Below are 21,548 nucleotides of genomic sequence, written 5' to 3' on the forward strand. Positions count from 1 at the left end.
AAAAATATAAATCTAATAATATGCAAGTTCTGTGAGCAGAAAATGACAAAGCATTGCTTAAAGTAATAAAAGAAGACTTAAAAAAATGGAGAGATATACTGTGTTCATAGATAGGAAGATAATATTGTTCAGATGTTAATTCTCCCCCAATTGATTTATGTATCCACCGTAACTGCAATAAAAATTTCAGCCTAAGGAGAAACTAAATACAATGTGAAATAAGATCCTAGAACAGAAAAAGTACATTGATAGAAAACTGTTAAAATTCATATAAGTTTTTAGTTAACAGTACTTTACAAATGTTAATTTCCTGGTTTTGATAATTATACTATGATTATACAATATAAGAAGTTAGCATTAGGAGAAACTGGGTGAGGAATACAAGATTATCTGTACTTAGTTATCTATATATTTAAGATTAATTCAAAAATATGTTAAAAAGAATCTTAGCAAGAGGTTTAAAAAAAGAAATTGACAAGCTGATTCTAAAATTCAGATGGCAAGAAAAGGGAATAAGAAGAGCAAAACCATTTTAAAAAAGGAAAACGAAACTGAAGGGTTCACACTGCAATTCCAGGAACTACTAAAAACCTAGTGTAATCAAGGCAGTGTGGTTATTGGTGAAAGGGTTGACATATTAGATATCTATTAGATACACATTAGAACGTAATGGGAAGTCTAAAAAAACAGGCCCACATATTCAATGTCAACTGACTTTGACAAAAACGCAGCGGTATTTCAATGAGAAAGGATAGTCTTTTTAACCAACAGTACAGTAACGACTGTGTATACATATGCAAAACAAAACAAAATAACTCTTGATCTATATCTCACGCCATAAACAAACATTAACTCAAAAAGGATCACAGACCTAAATGTAAAATCTGAAACTATTAAACTTCTGGAATAAAAATTGGAGAAAATCTTTGTGACTTCAGTTTAGGCGAATAGTTCTTAGCTACAAGTCCAAAAGCATAACCCATAAAAGAAAAATTTGATAAGCTGGACTTCGTGGAAATTAAAAACTTCTGTTATTTGAAAGATTTTATAAAGAGGATGAAAAGACATGCTACAGACTAGAAGAAAAGATCTGCAAATCACATATATGATAAGGAAACTTGTACTCCTTGGAAGTATTTAGTGAAGTTTTAAAGGAAATAAGTTGATTTGCAGCATTACATTTAGTAGTTATGTGCTTCTTTGAGAATGCCAGATGTGGCTGTCTTCAGTCTGTTACATGGACAAACATTCCTTAGTACAAAGATTTCTTTGAAAACAGATTTCAGTATTTGTTGAAAGCTGTTAAAAGCATTATATCCTGGGAGAAAAAAGAGCCTGGATACAAGAGTACAGGTTCTCTTTGATAGTTCCTAATATCCAATCAACTCTTTATAACTTAAAGACTGGAATACTTTAAGAAGATGCTGAGATACACAGAACAAATCTTTTCTTTCTTTCTTTTTTTTTTAATAACAGGGAAAATCTACTCCCAAATGACAATTAACAATGTAACAAAACAGTGATGAAACAGAACAATAAACTCAGGCTCAGGAATGTAATCTTCCCATAAGAATTCATCAGATTTGCTACAATTCATCCTTTTGTTCCCTCTGGTACAACAAACTTCCTAAATAAAATAAATTTAGTTTGATTAAAAAAAAAAGACAACAGTAGGAAAAAGTAATGAAGACGACACAAGGTGTGCTAACTTTAGTTTTAAATTATCTGCAGCAAAGTCTCACATATTTGTACCATAGATCAGAGTCCCTGGCCTTTTGCTCCCTTGGTGATCTCACCCAGGTCCATGGATTCACATCTTTACTTCTATTTCGAGTCTAGTCCTTTCCCTCATACACCAGACTTCAACTGCCTACTTGGCACCCCCAGCTGGACGTCTAGGAGACATGCCAAATCTAACACGTCCAAAACTGAACTACTGACCACACTCCCGAAACCTACTCCACCCTCAGCCTTTGCCGTCTCAGCTGATGGCAACTGTCTTCCTAGTTGCTCAGGACAAAAACTCTGGAGTCCACCTTGACTATTCTCTTCCTCTCAATCCCACCTCAGAAAATCCTATTCCTACCTTGAAAATATACCCCCAATGCAGCTTTCTTCACTTCTTCACTCTGCTCAGAGTAATCCTGCCCTGAGTCCTGCGACAGCCAAGGTAACTGGTGTCCCCGATTCTCCCCTTACCCTTCTTCAGTCTATTTCTGATAAACAGTGATCCTTAGAAAACATAAGCTATCATTCATTCCTCTGCTCAGAATCCGGGATGGCCTCCCATTTCAATCACAGCTTCTAAGACCCTTCACAGTCTGTCCCTTCCCACCCCCCCTTTACTTCTGCTCTCACCCTTGCTCACTCTGGTCTAGCTACACTGTCCTCTTTGCTCACCAGTTGTGTTTCCACATTGGAGACCTTGCTGCCTGAACGCTGTCTGGAATGTTCTTCTTCCACACATTCCATTTCCCCCCCTACAGTCTTCTCCCTTACCTCCGTCAAGTCTGTTCAAATGTCACCCTCTGAATGAAGCCTACTCTGACCATCCTGTTTAAAACTGGAGGAGTGATGTCAGCATCCTGGTGGTGTAAGACATTCCTCCTTTTTGTCCTCCTTTTAAAACAACGGGTTAGACATCCATCGACAAACAGAAGTGCCTCTGTGGGACTTGGGGAATACAACACCACACGCCTGAGGATCTGGGAGCTGTCTTGCCCGCCTGTGCATCTGGAAACAGGCCGCGGGACAAATGAACCTGCCCCAACCCCTCTCACTGCAGCTGGGAAAAAAACCTAGAGACTGCTGACCTGGGCAGATACTGATGGACAAGAGATGATGTGCAGAAGTCTAACTTTCCCAAGGAGATATTCCAGCATGCCATTGGAGGAAAAAAAAAAAAAAAAGAGTTTGGTTGCAGTGGAGATAGTAAGAGGAATTTTCCCAGGGCCAACTCCCCCACCCATGCTAAGGCAACAGTGCATGGGATGGTGACCTCTCCTGGGCGGGGGTGAGGGGGTGGGGGGAGGAGAGCACCCTGAGCGAGTGAGTGCCCAACTCCTCCAGCTGTGCAGGATGTGGCTGGGAATCCTGTTTCCACTAGCACCCAGAGTACTGAGGTGGGACTTCCATAACTGGGGGAGGCAGGAGATCAGTAAAGAGGCAGATAAAAATATCAAAGGGCATTAAAGGTAGGCAGTTCCTGCTGACTGTGCTCAGGACTGCAGCAGGAAGTTCATCCAGGAGTCTCTGGAGTATCTCACTGGAGGATCTCCCCACTAGGTCTGCAGGCACCCCCAATGCTCCAAGAGCTAAATCCACACCTCCCCCAACTCTGCAGACGGCTCCTTGTGTGCACTCCCAAGTTAGCAAGAGCAAGTCCGGTACATGGACTGCTATCAGAAGAACATACCAGGATGTGTGCGCAAGGGAGAAAGCACAAACTTGAGCTATAGCACCACCACCTTCTGAAAAAGCCTAGACATATAACAGCACCAATGAACAGTACACCCCATCTGAAGGCAACTAGTAAAGATTTAAGGAGGTGTGACTGCTACTTCACATGCAAAAGCAGCAACACAAAATTGTAAGAAATGTGAAAAATCAAAGAAACATATCATCACCAAAAGAACAGTAATTCAACAACTGAGCTCAAAGTTACAGAATTTTGTGGTCTAGGTGATAAAAGATTTAAAATAGCTGTTTTTTTGTTGGTTTTTTTTTTTGCGGTACACAGGCCCCTCACTGTTGTGGCCTCTCCCACTGCAGAGCACAGGCTCGGGACACACAGGCTCAGTGGCCATGGCTCACGGGCCCAGCCGCTCCGCGGCATGTGGGATCTTCCCGGACTGGGGCACGAACCCGTGTCCCCTGCATAGGCAGGCGGACTCTCAACCACTGCACCACCAGGGAAGCCCCAAAATAGCTGTTTTGAAGAAACTCAACAAGCTACAAGAAAACCCAGAAAGATAATCCAACAAAATCTCAAAAACATACACGATCAGGCTTCCATGGTGGCACAGTGGTTAAGAATCCGCCTGCCAATGCAGGGGACATGGGTTCGAGCCCTGGTCTAGGAAGATCCCACATGTCGTGGAGCAACTAAACCTGTGCACCACAACTACTGAGCCTGTGCTCTAGAGCCCATGAGCCACAACTAATGAGCCCACGTGCCACAACTACTGAAGCCTGCGCGCCTAGAGCCCATGCTCCGCAATGAGAGAAGCCACTGCAATGAGAAGCTCGCGCACGGCAACGAAGAGTAGCCCCTGCTCACCGTAACTAGAGAAAGCTCCACAGCAACAACGAAGCAACGAAGACCCAACGCAGCCAAAAACAAATAAATAAAATAAGTAAATTTAAAAAAATACATGATCAAAATGAGATATTTACCAAAGAGAAAGAAATCACAAAAAAGAACCAAACAGAAATTTTAGAGCTAAAGATTTCAATGAATGAAATGAAAAATGCAATGGAGAGCATCTGCAGTAGGTTAGATAAAATGGAAAATAGAATAAGTGAGCTAGAGGGCAGGAATTTTGAAATAACACAGCACAGAACAAAGAAAAAAAGAATGAAAAAGAGTGAAGAAAGCCTATGTGATCTATGGAGTTCCATCAAAAAATATTAGAATAATCAGAGCTCCAGAAGAGAAGGGAAAGGGGGCAGAAAATTTATTTAAAGAAATAATAGCTGAGCACTTCCCAAACCTGGGGAGAGACTTGGACATCCAAGTTCACGAAGCTAACAGATTACCCTATTATCTAAAGCAGAAAGCCTTTCACCAAGATGTATTATAATGAATGTGTCAAAAATCAAAAAAGAGAGAATCCTAAAAGGAGTCAGAGAAAAAAAAGATTGTAACCTACAAAGAAAACACATTAGGCAATCAGCAATTTCTCAGCAGAGACCCTACTGGCAAGGAGACAGTGGAATGACAAATCAAAGTGTTGAAAAAAACCTGCCAGCCAAAAATACTCTATTCAGCAAAGTTATACTTCAGATATGAAGGATTTCTCCCAGACAAACAAAAACTGAGGAATTTCATCACCCCTACACCTGCCTTGCAAGAAATGCTGAAGAGAGTTCTTCAAGCTGAAATCAAAAGATGCTAATCAGCAACATGAAAACATACAAAAGTATACAACACTCTAGTAAAGGTAAATGTACAATCAGACAGAGAAAACTTAATTCTGTAATAGGATGGTGTGTTAACCACTTAACTACAGTATAAAGTTTAAGGAGAAGATTATTAAAAATAATTACAGTGACTATAACTTGTTAATGAATACACAATATAAAAAGAGGTAAATAATGACACCAAAACACATTAAAGGGAGGGAGTAAAAGGGTAACACTTTTGCATGACATCAAAATTAAGTTGCTATCAATGTAAAATGGACCATTTTATCTAAAGATATTTTATGTAAGCCTCATGGTACCAAAAAGCAAAAACCTAGAGTAGATTCACAGAAGGTAAAGAAAGGGGAAACAGAATATAACACCGTGGAAAATCACCAATTTACAAAGGCAGGCAGAAACAGAGGGGAAAGGAAACAATGGAAATATAAAATAAACAGAAAGCCATTAATGAGATGGCACTGGGAAGTCCTTACATGTCAATAATTACTCTAATGTAAATGGACTGAATTCACCAACCAAAGGCACAGAGAGGCTGGATGGATAAAAACACAAGACCCAACTATATGTTGCCTCCAAGACTCACTTCAGATTTAATGAAACACATAGGCTCAAAGTGAAGGGATAGAAAAAGAAATTCAGGACTTCCCTGCTGGCACAGTGGTTAAGAATCCGCCTGCCAGTGCAGGGGACACGGGTTTGAGCCCTGGTCCAGGAAGATCCCACATGCGGCGGAGCAACTAAGCCTGTGTGCCACAACTACTGAGCCTGCGCTCTAGAGCTTGAGAGCCACAACTACTGAGCCCACATGCCACAACTATTGAAGCCCACGTGCCTAGAGCCCATGCTCTGCAACAAGAGAAGTCACCACTGCAATGAGGAGCCCGTGCACGGCAACAAAGAGCAGCCCCCGCTCGCCAAAACTACAGAAAGCCCGCGCACAGCAATGAAGACCCAACACAGCCAAAAAATTAAATAAATAAATAAGAAAAAAAGAAATTCAATGCAAGTGGAAACCAAAGGAAAATGGGGTTAGCTATACCTATATTAGACAAAATAGACTTTAAGTAAAAAATGGTAACAAGAGACAAAAAGGTCATTACATAATAAAGGGGTCAATTCATCAAGAAGATGTAATAATTATAAATATATATGCACTAACATTGGAGAACCTAAATATATTAACAAATATCAACAGGTTTGAAGGGAGAAATAGGCAAGAATACAATAATAGTAGGGGACTTTGATATCCCACTTTCAGCAATGGATAGATCATCCAGACAGAACATCAACAAGGAAACACTGGACTTGAACCATACATTAGACCAAATGGACCTAACAGACATTTATAGGTCATTCCATCCTATAGCAGCAAATACATATTGTTCTCAAGTGCACACAGAGAAGAATAAGTTTGAAATCATATCAAGTATTTTTTTCAGACCACAGTGGTATTAAACTAGGAATCAACAAGAAGAAAGCTGGAAAATCTACAATTATGTGGAAATTAAACAACATTCTCTTCAACAACCAATGGGTCAAAGAAGAAATTAAAAGAGGAATAAAAAATAACATTGAACAAATGAAAATGGAAAAAAAACATACCAAAATCTATGGAATGATGCAAAAGCATTCTGAAAAGGATAAACTTAGTTTATAGTAATAAATGCATATTTTAAGAAAACAGAAGGATCTCAAATAAACATTCTAACTTCACACCTCAAGGAACTAGAAAAAGAACAAATTAAGCCCAAAGTTTGCAGTACAGAAATAACGAAGATCAAAATGTAACACAGGCCAGAAAAACAACAGAAAAAAAAAAATCAACAAAACTAAGAGCCAGTTTTTCAAAAAGATAAACAAAATTGACAGATCAAGAGCCACATTAACCAAGAAAAAAGAAGACTCAAATAAATAAAATCTGAAATGAAAGAGGAGACATACTACAGAAATACATAGGATCATAAAATACCAGTATGAGCAATTCTATGCCAACAAGCTGGATAACCTAGAAGAAATGGATTAATTCCTAGAAACACACAACTTACCAAGACTGAATCAGGAAGAAATAGAAAATCTCGATAGATCAATAATGAGTTAGGAGATTGACTCAGTAATCAAAAACCTCCCAAAACAGAAAACTCCAGGACCAGATGGCTTCACTTGTGAGTTCTATCAAATACTTAAGGAAGAATTAATGTCAATCTTTCTCAAACTCTTCCAAAAAGTAAGAGAAGGGAACACTTCCAAACTCATTTTATGAGGTCAGCATTACCTTGATACCAAAGCCAGACAAGGACACTACAAGAAAACTATAAACAATATCCCTGATGAATACAGATGCAAAAGTTCTCAAAAACTATTAGCAAAGTGAATTCAGCAACACAATAAAAAAGCATTTGACAAAATACAGCATCTTTTCATGATAAAAACCCTCAACTGATTTGGTATAGATGGAGCACACCTCAACATAATAAAGACCACATACAAACACACAAAGCTAACATCACACTCAATGATAAAAATCTGAAAGCTTCCCCTTAAAATCAGAAACAAGACAAGGGTGCCCACTCTCACCACTCTTATTCAACATAGTACTGGAAGGTCTAAGTTAAAGCAATTAAGGCAAGACAAAGAAATAAAAGGCATCAGAAGTGGAAAGGAAAAGCTGTCATTATTTGCAGGTGATATGATCTTATATATAGAAAATCCTGAAGACTTAACCAAAAAACTGCTGGAACTAATCAAAAAATGCTGTAAAGTTATAGGATATAAAATCAACACACAGAAACCAGTTGTGCTGCTACACACTAACAATGAAACATCTGAAAAAAAAAAACGATTCTACTCACAATAGCATCAAAAACAATAAAATACCTAGTAATAAATTTATCCAAGGAGGCGAAAGATCCTGTATAATGAAAACTGTTAAGACCCTGATAAAAAGAAGTTGAAGACAAATGGAAAGATATCCTTTATTCATGGCTCAGAAGAATTATGTTTTTAAAATATCCATACTAAGCAAACCCATCTACAGGTTCAATGCAATCTTATCAAAATCCTAGTGGAATTTTTAACAGAGATAAAACAAACCTGAAATTTATATAGAAACACAAAACAATCATAAGAACAACAAAACTGGAGGCAGCAAACTTCCTGCTTTCGAACCATACTATAAAGCTACAGAAATTAAAACGGTATGGTTCTGGCATAAAAATAAAACATGTAGACCAGTGGAACAAATAGCCTAGAAATAAACCTCTGCATATATGGTTATCTAATATTTGACATGGGAGCCAAGAACACTCAATAAGGAAAGGTTGTCCTGCTATATCATTGCTACTGCTATATCACATTTGTTCAATTCCCATTAACATGTATGGATATCAGAAATAGAACAAAAAATGTCCAGGTCTCTAATATAATTAAAAAATAATCATTAATATTCATTAATGACTTTCAACCTATGAGAAGAGATTGTTTACTATATTAAGCATACTAAAATAAATGGGTAAAAACATTTTCATTTTAGCCATAGATTGAAACAAAGTGTATCCTAATTAATCTTCAGTTTACCTGAAAAGGTAATCAAACGAAAGGTTCTACAGAATCAAGGAAAATATACTTTTTGTTTGCTCACCAATGTCTATAAGGCACCCATTTCCACAATTCTATGGTAATTAAAATTTGACTATTATAGAGTATTAAAAAAATCTGTATTTTTTGTCACAAGCCATACATTACATATTTTATGGCCAATATGCAGTATAGCCATGAAGATGAACAGGCCTAAACTGCAGTCTTAATATTATGTAATTTTAATTATAATTAATTAGACAATTATAGTTAGTCAACAGATAATTATAAACCACAATTATTAGGAGTTATATATAGAAAAACGAATTGTCACACAACCACATTCCTTTTATTACCCTTGTTCTTGATTTCCAGGTGATCTCAGAATCAAAACCTTAGTAAGGGGTATTATTTATATGTGTGTATGTGTTAAAATACAGTTATGTAACACTTAGCCTTTTAAATAATAACTATTCTACTTTGTATTTCCTACTGGTTGCTTAACGTAGAGATGATACTGGTTAATAATCAACAACTTAAGTGACTTACAGGAAATGTTTTACTCTCAAAGAAATATGATCTGACCAGGAATTCTAAAGATGACAAGGCAATTAGAGTTAGGATAAACATACAGAAAGGTTTTGCTCTCTTGGACATGAGAAACTCTTTTCATTTTTCCCCAAAGGCTCTTATGATAGGCATAAAATTAAGTGGAGGGGAAATAAGGTTATTTCTTCTCCCAAGAGTTAATTCCATCTCTCCTCTCCACTTCTTGAGCTTCTGGAGTCAGTATCTTACTGTAGGGAATAAAAATGAAAAGCAAGAAGAAGAATAAGAAAAAAAAAAAAACTTAAGGTAGCATAGATTTTGGTTATCTCTTTTAAAGCTAAATCTAGAGTACCTAAATGTAGATTTTGATAGGTATAGATTATTTTACTGTTTAATTCTATCTCCTGATACTGGAAAACACAGACTGGCTTTTAACTTTTCTTCGACTATATATACATTGAGATTATCTTTTTTTTTTCTTAACACCTTTATTGGAGTATAATTGCTTTACAATGGTGTGCTAGTTTCTGCTTTATAACAAAGTGCATCAGCTATACATGTATGTATATCCCCATATCTCCTCCCTCTTGTGTCTCCCTCACACCCTCCCTATCCCACCTCTCTAAGGGGTCACAAAGCACCGAGCTGATCTCCCTGTGCTATGTGGCTGCTTCCCACTAGCTATCTATTTTACATTTGGTAGTATATAAGTCCAGGCTACTCTCTCACTTCATTCCAGCTTACTCCTTCCGCTCTCCATGTCCTCAAGTCCATTCTCTATGTCTGCGTCTTTATTCCTGTCCTGCCCCTAGGTTCTTCAGAACCATTTTTTTTTTAGATTCCATATACATGTGTTAGCATACGGTATTTGTTTTTATCTTTCTAACATACTTCACTCTGTATGACAGACTCTAGGTCCACCCACCTCACTACAAATAACTCAAATTCATTTCTTTTTATGGCAGAGTAATATTCCGTTGTATATATGTGCCACATCTTCTTTATCCATTCATCTGTCATTGGACATTTAGGTTGCTTTCATGTCCTAGTTATTGTAAAGAGAGCTGCAATGAACATTGTGGTACATGACTCTTTTTGAATTATGGTTTTCTCAGGGTATAGGCCTAGTAGTGGGATTGCTGGGTCATATGGTAGTTCTATTTTTAGTTTTTGAGGAAGCTCCATACTGTTCTCCATAGTGGCTGTATCAGTTTACATTCCCACCAACAGTGCAAGAGGGTTCCCTTTTCTCCATACCCTCTTCAGCATTTACTCTTTGTAGATTTTTTGATGATAGCCATTCTGACCGGTGTGAGGTGATACCTCATTGTAGTTTTGATTTGCATTTCTCTAATGATTAGTGATGTTGAGCATCCTTTCATGTGTTTACTGGCAATCTATATATCTTCTTTGGAGAAATGTCTATTTAGGTCTTCTGCCCATTTTTGGATTGGGCTGTTTGTTTTTTTGATATTGAGCTGCATGAGCTGCTTGTATATTCTGGAGATTAATCCTTTGTCAGTTGCTTCATTTGCAAATATTTTCTCCCATTCTGAGGGTTGTTTTTTCATCTTATGGTTTCCTTTGCTATGCAAAAGCTTTTAAGCTTCATTAGGTCCCATCTGTTTATTTTTATTTCCATTTCTCAAGGAGTGGGTCAAAAAGGATCTTGCTGTGATTATGCCATGGAGTGTTCTATGTTTTCCTCTAAGAGTTTGATGGTGTCTGGCCTTACATTTAGGTCTTTAATCCATTTTGAGTTTATTTTTGTGTATGGTGTTAGGGAGTGTTCTAATTTTACATGTAGCTGTCCAGTTTTCCCAGCACCACTTACTGAAGAGACTGTCTTTTCTCCATTGTATACTGTTGCCTCCTTTATCAAAGGTAAGGTGACCATATGTGCATGGGTTTATCTCTGGGCTTTCTATCCTGTTCCATTGATCTATATTTCTGTTTTTGTGCCTGTATCATACTGTCTTGATTACTGTAGCTTTGTAGTATAGTCTGAAGTCAGGGAGCCTGATTCCTCCAGCTTTGTTTTTCTTTCTCAAGATTGCTTTGGCTATTCAGGGTCTTTTGTGTTTCCATACAAATTGTGAATTTTTTTGTTCTAGTTCTGTGAAAAATGCCATTGGTAGTTTGATAGTGATTGCATTGAATCTGTAGATTGCTTTGGGTAGTAGAGTCATTTTCATAATGTTGATTCTTCCAATCCAAGAACATGGTATATCTCTCCATCTGTTTGTATCATCTTTGATTATTTTCATCAGTGTCTTATAGTTTTCTGCATACAGGTCTTTTGTCTTCTTAGGTAGATTTATTCCTAGGTATTTTATTCTTTTTGTTGCCATGGTAAATGGGAGTGTTTCCTTCATTTCTCTTTCAGATTTTTCATCATTAGGGTATAGGAATGCCAGAGATTTCTGTGCATTAATTTTGTATCCTGCTACTTTATCAAATTCATTGATTAGCTCTAGTTAGTTTTCTGGTAGCATCTTTAGGATTCTCTATGTATACTATCATGTCATCTGCAAACAGTGACAGTTTTACTACTTTTCTTTTCTTTCGTGGTATGCGGCCCTCTCACTGTTGTGGCCTCTCCCGTTGCGGAGCACAGGCTCCAGACGTGCAGGTTCAGCGGCCATGGCTCACAGGCCTAGCTGCTCCGCAGCATGTGGGATCTTCCCGGACCGTGTCCCCTGCATCGGCAGGCATACTCTCAACCACTGTGCCACCAGGGAAGCCCTACTTCTTCTTTTCTGATTTGGATTCCTTTTATTTCTTTTTCTTCTCTGACTGTGGTGGCTAAAACTTCCAACACTCTGTTGAGTAACAGTGGTGAGAGTGGGCAACCTTGTCTTGTTCCTGATCTTAGTGGAAATGGTTTGTTTTTCACCACTGAGAATGATGTTGGCTGTGGGTTTGTCATATATGGCCTTTATTATGTTGAGGAAAGTTCCCTCTATGCCTACTTTCTGGAAGGTTTTTATCATAAATGGGTGTTGAATTTTGTTGAAAGCTTTTTCTGCATCTATTGAGATGATCATATGGTTTTTCTCTTTCAATCTGTTAATATGGTATATCATGTTGATTGATTTGCGTATATTGAAGAATCCTTGCATTCCTGGGGTAAACCCCACTTGATCATGGTGTATAATCCTTTTAACGTGTTGTTGGATTCTGTTTACCTGTATTTTGTTGTGGATTTTTTCATCTATGTTCATCAATGATACTGGCCTGTAGTTTTCTTTTTTCTGTGACATCTCTGTCTGGTTTGGTATCAGGGTGATGGTGGCCTCACAGAATGAGTCTGGGAGTGTTCCTCCCTCTGCTATATTTTGGAAGAGCTTGAGAAGAATAAGTGTTAGCTCTTCTCTAAATGTTTGATAGAATTCGCCTCTGAAGCCATCTGGTCCTGCGCTTTTGTTTGTTGGAAGATTTTTAATCACAGTTTCAATTTCAGTGCTTGTGATTGGTCTGTCTGTATTTCCTATTTCTTCCTGGTTCAGTCTCAGAAGGTTGTGCTTTTCTAAGAATTTGTCCATTTCTTCCAGGTTGTCCATTTTATTGGCATATAGTTGCTTGCAGTAATCTCTCACTATCCTTTGTATTTCTGCAGTGTCAGTTGTTACTTCTCCTTTTTCATTTCTAATTCTATTGATTTGAGTCTTCTCCCTTTTTTTCTTGATGAGCCTGATTGATGGTTTATCAATTTTGCTTATCTTCTCAAAGAACCGTCTTTTAGTGGTTTTTTTTTTTTTTTTTTTTGAGGTACACGGGCCTCTCACCGTTGTGGCCTCTCCCGTTGCAGAGCACAGGCTCCGGACGCGCAGGCTCAGCGGCCATGGCTCATGGGCCCAGCTGCTCCGCGGCATGTGGGATCTTCCCGGACCAGGGCACAAACCCGTGTCCCCTGCATAGGCAGGCGGACTCTCAACCACTGCACCATCAGGGAAGCCCCATCTTTTAGTCTTATTGATATTTGCTATTGTTTCCTTCATTTCTTTTTAATTTATTTCTGATCTGATCTTTATGATTTCTTTCCTTCTGCTAACTTTGGGGTTTTTTGTTCTTCTGTCTCTAATTGCTTTAGGTGTAAGGTTAGGTTTCTTATTTGAGATGTTTCTTGTTTCTTGAGGTAGGATTGTATTGCTCTAAACTTCCCTCTTAGAACTGTTTTTGCTGCATCCCATAGGTTTTGGGCCTTCGTGTTTTCATCGTCATTTGTTACTAGGTATTTTTTGATTTCCTCTTTGATTTCTTCAGCGATGTCTTGGTTATTTAGTAGTGTATTGTTTAGCCTCCATGTGTTTGTATTTTTTACAGATTTTTTTTCCTGTAATTGATATCTAGTCTCATAGCATTGTGGTCAGAAAAGATACTTGATATGATTTCAATTTTCTTAAATTTATTGAGGCTTGATTTGTGACCTAAGGTATGATCTATACTGGAGAATGTTCCATGAGCACTTGAAAGTGTATTCTGTTGTTTTTGGATGGAATGTCCTATAAATATCAATTAAGTCCATCTTGTTTAATGTATCATTTAAAGCTTGTGTTTCCTTATTTTCATTTTGGATGATCTGTCCATTGGTGAAAGTGGGGTGTTAAAGTCCCCTACTATGATTGTGTTACTGTCTATTTCCCCTTTTATGGCTATTAACATTTGCCTTATGTATTGAGGTGCTTATGTTGGGTGCATAAATATTTACAACTGTTATATCTTCTTCTTGGATTGATCCCTTGATTGAGATTATCTGTTGAAGAATTTTTCAGAAAGACTTCTCTTTGCATAAGATTCATTTGTAGAAATAAGTCCCTGGGAAAGCCTAGGTCAGATATGTCAAATTGGTGTCCTTTAACTAGCTTTCTTTGGTCAACACTATCTGTCTTTCTAAAGTCAAATTCATTTTTAATTTGTAAAATCAGTAGATATTATCTTATAAAAATTCCTATTTCCAAGTCTTCTTGGAAAATCAGAAGAACTGTGCATGAGCTTACATTCCCACGTGGCCACCACTGGCTGGAGCTGAGTGGGGGCTGGTGCCTTTGGATGGGACATGTGCTCTTCCAGGTCACCCCCCATTCCACTTGGTCTGCATCGTCTACCTGGCTAGCCCCTGTAAAAATCTATTTGTAACTCTGCTATTTATTTGGTCTGCTTTGTATTGTGATAGGAACATGAAAAAAGTAAAAATCCTGGTCTCTAACAAGGGTGAAGCTTGACGTTTAGAAACAACAAAACATTGCTTGAATTAGCAAAGTAAGTTAACAAGGTAAAAATAAAATCTGTAGTGTAGTTGTGCACTACTTTTAAACAGTTTTCATTGCACTTTACTATTCTGCCTTTTAACCCAACATGTCTCTACACTGTGGCAATGCCTGAAAGCTGGATGACACCACTTACACCTAAGTGTGTCTCCATACACAGATTGTAATGTATATGACCCACCCTGTAGCTTAATATGATACAAATCCCTGCAGAGGCCAACAGCACACCTAGACCCTCACCTTGGCTCTTATCCCTAACTGCATGACCACAGGCAAAGCCCTCCGGGGTTCAACTCTTCTTTCATATAATGAGGGTACTGGACTAGGTCTCTCTTAGACTGGGATTTGATTGTTTGAGACCATCAGCACATTTATAAAAATTGTGGAAATATCTTTTAGGTAAAACAAATAATAACTCAAGGGAAACTTGTTTTAGAAAATATTTTAGAAAAGGGATGCTTTCCAAGAGTACAACAAGAAAATTAAAACTTTATCATCAAAATATGCTGACTTATCCATTCCTTGTTTACAAAATAGTTTTAAATTTTAAAAAAGCCAAAATTATATGCCATTATTTACCCTAGAAATTGCTACTTAATGACAACATACGATGAAGCCAGGATTTTAGAAAGGAGAAATGTAAAAATCGAAATAATTGATATAAATTTATATGCTAAAAATTGGTGATTTAGTCATATCTCTTCAAAGGAGTCAGTGAAAACCCTCGGAAGATGAAATCAGGCTCCATTCATTTACTTCCCTCTGACATTTGCTATTTAGCTAATTATTTCGGAAGCCTATATATTAAAGCTTAATGCATTCTCTCAAATCCAAAATTTATTAAGATCTTTTTTTTGCCAGATAAAAGTTTTTTTTATAGTAACAAGTTTGCATACTATCTACGAAAATGATTATAAGTAAAATTTTATAGGACACCTGTGTAGGAAGAACCCTAAACAGGCCCTCAAATTTCCTGCCCTAATTTCTGTGACTGTGAATATGAAGGATACCACACCTGTGATCTGCACTACTTGATAAGAGGGATTCTGCAGATATAATGAGATTATTAGTCAGCTGACTCTGAGTTAATCAAAAAGGAGACTACCCAGGTGATGCTGACCCAATGACATGATTAAAGCAGAGTTTTCTCCACCGGTGGTAGGAGAGGTCAGATGTCTGAAGCGCGAGGGAGATGTGACGCACCAGTGCTGGCTTCAAGATGGTGACAAGGAGTGTGGGTACCTCAGGGAACTGAGAGAGGTCTCTGGCTGACAGCCAGCAATGAAACGGGGACCTCAGTTCTACAAGCACAAGGCACTGAATTCTGCCGACAACTTGAATGAGTCTGGGAGTGGATTTCCCCTGAGCCTCCAGTCAATGACTCAGCCCAGCTGACATCTTAGTTACAGCCTTAAGATACTCAGAGCCCACTAGACCCACTGGACTTGTGGCTTACAGAACCATGTGCTAATAAGTGCGTGTTTGTGGTGATTTATTACACAGCAATAGAAAACTAACACAACGCTGAGGAATTACCTATTATTAGGTAGGACAAGAAAACCAACTGAATATATGAATGCTACATTTTTCAGAGTGCTTAAGTTTCAAAGTTGATTTGTTAGGCTGTTTCATGTTGAGAAAAACAATGTGTGTTGAAAAGTAGAAGTGATAATTCTCAGGAAATGGGGCAAACTAAAGTCCAGAATAAATGTGAAACATTCAAACTAGATTTTAATTATAGCAAAGTAAAATTATACACTAAAAACCCTAGACATTTCAATTTCAAACTCAAAAGAAATCAAATACAGCAGAGATGCTTACCCTATTTTGAAAAAATGATGCATGAAAATGTGATGTTGTAGCAGATATTGATACTAAAGTAATAGTTTCTTCAGAACTAGGATTATGTAAGTAAACTTTTTCCATTTTTGGCATTCCAACTGGTCTGTAAAAACAAAAAGAAAACTGTTACAAATACTTCAAAGACAATTTCTAGTTTTAGAGTTAACCTTTAGTTGTTAAAAAATTAAACATCAAAATTATTTAGACAAATACATACCCAAACGTATGAAATTATATATTAAATTAGTTTATACCTAAAATTACACATAAAATGCATGCATTCGCTATTCAGCAAATAAAATTATTGAGTGCCAACTGTATGTCACACACTGAGCCAGGTACTGGGATGTAAGGGGGCAAGTCTCCACCCGGATGAAGTTTACAATCTAGTGAGGAGGCAGGCAGGGAACAAAACGGTCAGATCCCTTTATTACTTTCTGTAATACCACCTACCGCCTGCTTCTCTACTAATTCTGAATCTTATCCTCCTCTCCCCAAATTCCACTGATAGATGCTCTTCAATTTAGAAGAAGTTTAGTGGCAACGTTATGTGAGCAGATCTGCCTTATAAGTTAGGGGCTGTTGTTATACTCATTTTATAGATGAGGACACCAAGGCACAGAAAGCTTAATTAACTCGCCTAAAGTCATACTTGGAACATCACCCTGAATCCAGGCCATCTGGCTCTAGTCCCTGCTCTAACCTTCTCAAAGGAACAGTATAAAGCACACACTCGAGGTCTGATGTCCACAGATTCATTTTAACGTTCCCCATGGCATCCACATTACAGTTTGTCTGAAAAGTGAAACCTCCTTAGTATGTAGTCCATTAAGTACTTACGTTGCTAATCATATTTGCACAGGCTTCCTAGCTTGACAGCTTAAGAGAATTCTGCAAATAAATTACGTTTTTTCAGAGTTCTCTCTAGTTATTTAATTGGCACCTGTCTTATTTCCTCAGCAAGATTATCAGTACCTTAAGGACGAAGTTTACGTTGTATGCGCACTGTGTATTCCTCGTATTGTCTAGCACAGAACCAGGCACCTGGTGAGAGCGTGCATGGGGCAGCTTGCCCGCTCCTGCCCCTGCCCATGACCTCAGTGGTTACAGTCTAGTGAAGAAGCAGGCAGGGAACAAAATGGTCAGATCCCTTTCTTTCTCTCTGTAATACCACCTGCTGTTATGAAGTGGTTATCAGCCCCCTAATCTGGAATCACTCAGCCTCCACACGTGGTTCCCTATGTTTCCACCTGAGTCAGGCTGGTTCCATGTGCATGACCCCCACGCCTTTACCAATGTCTTTGCTCTGTGTTTTCTTCCCTATTCTCTATGTGAATCCAAACCCTCATGTTCTAATTCAGTTACAGCTTCTGTCACAAGGTCCTCTTCTTGTACAATCATTTTGGCCTATGCTTTCTGAAATTTTATTTCATCTGTAGAAACCTCAAATTCTAAGTAGTTGAAGATGCAGCGCCAGAATTACGTTTTATATGTGGTTCAACTGTCCACCATGCTTTTGTCCTTCAGGAATTTTTGCCCCTGCCTTTTCCTCAGTTCAGTTTATCACTTGTAACTTATGATGTTGGAAAACTGATCAAACAGTGAACAGCTGACAACTTTCACTAGTTTAAAAAAAAACAAACCAGGGGCTTTGGGTTCCTTTTAAAATGGTGAATTGGTTAGTATATGTTACTGGTTCTCCCTGACACCCCCTAACAGCTGCATATACGAACAACAACGCTGGAAAATTTTAGAAGTTAATCCCTGATTCCAAGGATTAACCAAAAACAGCAAGAAACCCTTGGGGGAACAGAGGGCTGCCTGAACTGGCAGGTGGGGAAAAGTGAGGGACACAGGGCAGCGCAGGCCGCGAGAAGCCAGGAATAACTCTCCTCTTCTCCATTCCCTTCCCTGCTTGCCTTGGTACAATCAAAGCCTCCCCCTTCAACCCAGACGGCAGAAAGGCTCACTGGGGTAAGAAGCTGCTGATCAGCTACACTTGAACACACCCGCCTCTACACTCCTCTCTCTGGTCCTCCAAAGCCCTAAAGTTGTTAGATTACAATTTAGGAAGATACCTCTTCCAGACACTTTTGCCTAAGCACTGTCAGATAGAGTGGTGGGAACATAGGACAATCAATAGTTTTTATGTGAATGTGTGTATGTAACTGGACCTCTCCACCTTGGGGATCATCTTCCTTCTTAAATTCACAAGAAGAGACAAAGAGAAAGGCTTGGTCTTCTGCTCTTCCTCAATATGTATTATAAGACAGCAACTCAGAAGTTCACACATCAAAATAACATGATCTGTGAGGAGTAGTACAATCAAGTTGAAAACATATACAGTGTTGTGATAGACCACAATATTGTTCCCAATTGGCTGACTGAACTGGTGAGAGGCTTGTATCTCTCCACTTCATTAACATTAGGCCAATGAAATGTGAGCAAGAGTGACATATATCATTAAGTTTTAAGAGTCTTCTTGTACTCTGTTTCTTCTGCTAAGTAAATGGCATTTCACAGATAGGAGTGCTCTTCTAGTCTAAATCCCACTGGGTCGTTTGTGATCACAGCATAACCTAGTAAAGGCTGAATAATGCATACCTGAAGCTGCAAAAGTTAAACCAAGAATTAAAAATAAGCATAATGGAATATGCTTAAGGAGAAATGGCAAGATACTAGTAAAATGAAGAAAGCCTATAGAAAACAGGAGAAAATATCAGCAGAAAACATAATGTACAAAGACAATGGATGGGATATAGGTACATAAAACTCTATTCGTGAGCTGGAAGATCAGATTGACAATTTAGTTCCAAATTCAGTAAGAAAGTATATATATTTAGAATATTTTAAAAGATAGAGCTATAAAAATCAAAAGAAAAACAGATATGTAGAACATAACTAGAAGTGGTAATATTTGGAAAATGGAGTGTAGGAATACTTGAAGAATATGGACAAAAACAATGGGCAAAACCCAAAATTTAAAAAAAAATGAAATAATTCTTGATTGAAAGCATTTATGAAATGTCAACAAGGAGAGATAAGGAAACCCTGTACTTAATAAGCACACAGCAAAATTTAAGGAGTTGCAAGAGTTTTTTATACATTATGGATATAAGCCTCTTAGGAGATATTTGCAAATATTTTCTCCCATTCTGTGGCTATCTTTTCACCTTCTTGATGGTATCATTTGCAGCACAAAAGTTTTTAATTTTTATGTAATCCAACGTGTATATTTTATCTTTTGTCACTTGTGCTTCTGGAGCCATATCTAAGAAAATATTGTACAAATCACTGCATAATGGAGACACATTACAATGTTTTCCTCTAAGGTTTTATAGTTTAGCTTTGTTACACTTACATTTAGCTCTACGATACACTTTGAATTAATTTTTGTGTATGGTGTCAGGTAGGGGATGCAACTTAATTCTTTTGCCAGTTGTCTTAGCACCATTTGTTGCAAATATTATTCTTTCTTCATTTAATTGTCCTGGCACCCTTGTCAAAATCAATTTACAATAAATATAAAGTTCTATTTCTGGAATCTAAATTCTTTCCCATTTATCTACATGGCAGTATTACAGGGTCTTGACTACTAAAGCTCTTTAGAAGGTTTCTGACATTGGGAGCTATTAGTCTTCCCACATTGGTCTCCTTTTAAAAAATTGTTTGGCTATCCCGGATCCTTCTTATTTACATGTGAATTTTAATACCAGCTTGCCAATTTCTGTAAAAAAGTCAGTTGTGGTTTTGATGGGGATTGTGTTGAATCCACAGATCAATTCAGGGAGTACTGCCATTCTCATTTGTGTCTTCTGATTTATGAATACGGGATGGTTTCTATTTACTTAGTTCTTTAATTTTTTTTGACAATGGTTTGGCATTTTTAGTATACAGCACTATTTTTTAAAAATTTGTATGTAAGTATTTTATTTTTGATGCCATTGTAAATGGAATTGTCTTCTTAATTTTGATTGTCCATTGCTAGTGTATAGAACAAATATTTTTGTATATTGATCTAATATCCTGTAACCTTGCTGAACTCACTTATTCTATTTTTTTTTAAAAGTGGATTGCTTAGGATGTCCTATGTACAAGAGTATAACATCTGAAAATAGAGACGGTTTAATTCTTCCTTTCCAAATGCCATTATCAAAAGTGGGGTACCTAAATCTCCAACTATTACTATTGAACTGTCGGGTTTTTCCCTTTAGTTCTGTTAGTGTTGCTTCCTATATTTTGGGTTTCTGTTGTTAGTTGTGTCTTGCTTTTTTAATGTGACAATCTTGGTCTCTTAATTGCTGTGTTTAGACTATTTATATTAAATGTAATTATTTTTATGGTTAAAGTCTACCATCTTGCTGGTTATTTTCTATTTGTTCTATCTCTTCTTTGTTCAGAATCCTTTTATATGCAGAATTTTCTAGTCCTGGCCCAATTAAACTAGAAATCAATAACAAACAGATAAACAGATTCTCTATAAATATGTAAATAAACCAACATGTGTAAACAACTCATGGATCAAAGATGAATAAAAATTAAGAACTATCTGGAACTGAATCAAAATGAAGAAATTAACTCATTAAAAACTTGTGGAATACAGTTCAAGTTGTGCTTAATCGAAAATTCATAAATCTAAATGTACATATTTGAAAAGAAGAAAGCCTGAAAATTAATGAGCTAAGCATCCATGTCATTAGAAAAAGAACAGCAAATTAAAATAAGAAAGTACAAGGAAAGAAATAATACAAATAAGAGTGGAAATCAATGAAGCAAAACATAAAATAGAGATGATTTATGAAGTCAAAAATTCCCATTTTGGCAGGGGGGACTAATAAATTGTTAACTACCTGGCAAGATGAATAAAGAAAAAAGAGGAGGCATAAAATATCAATACCAGCAGTGATGAAGAAGACATCACTACAGATGCTACAAACAGTAAAACAATCATAAAATTATATTAACTTTATGATAGTAAATTTGAAAATCCTGAAATTGCCATACTCCTAGAAAAACAGAGCTTGCGAAAACTGACAAATTTAAGAAAAAAATATGTAAGCGTTACAAAAAATAAAACTACTGAAGAAATTAAATCTGCAATTTAAAACTTCCCCACAAAGAAAACTCCAGTCCATAAGGACTTGACTGGCAAAATCTACCAAATATTTA

At 37.3% G+C, this 21,548-nt stretch overlaps 1 protein-coding gene across 3 annotated transcripts in view; it reads right to left on the reverse strand.

Moving 5' to 3' along the window:
- The window catches only part of TMEM131 (transmembrane protein 131), a gene marked incomplete at its 5' end in the record, with an annotated part of 192,081 nt that overhangs the window by 83,596 nt on the left and 86,937 nt on the right, over window positions 1-21,548 (reverse strand). For all 3 annotated transcript variants that reach the window (XM_082672565.1, XM_082672564.1, XM_082672563.1), the window contains one exon: window positions 16,359-16,482. In XM_082672565.1, coding sequence (XP_082528691.1) covers window positions 16,359-16,482 — 124 coding nt within the window. The remainder of the gene's footprint in view (window positions 1-16,358; window positions 16,483-21,548) is intronic.

The sequence above is a fragment of the Grampus griseus genome, assembly GCF_964374135.1.
Source record: "Grampus griseus genome assembly, chromosome: 15".
NCBI lineage: Eukaryota > Metazoa > Chordata > Mammalia > Artiodactyla > Delphinidae > Grampus > Grampus griseus.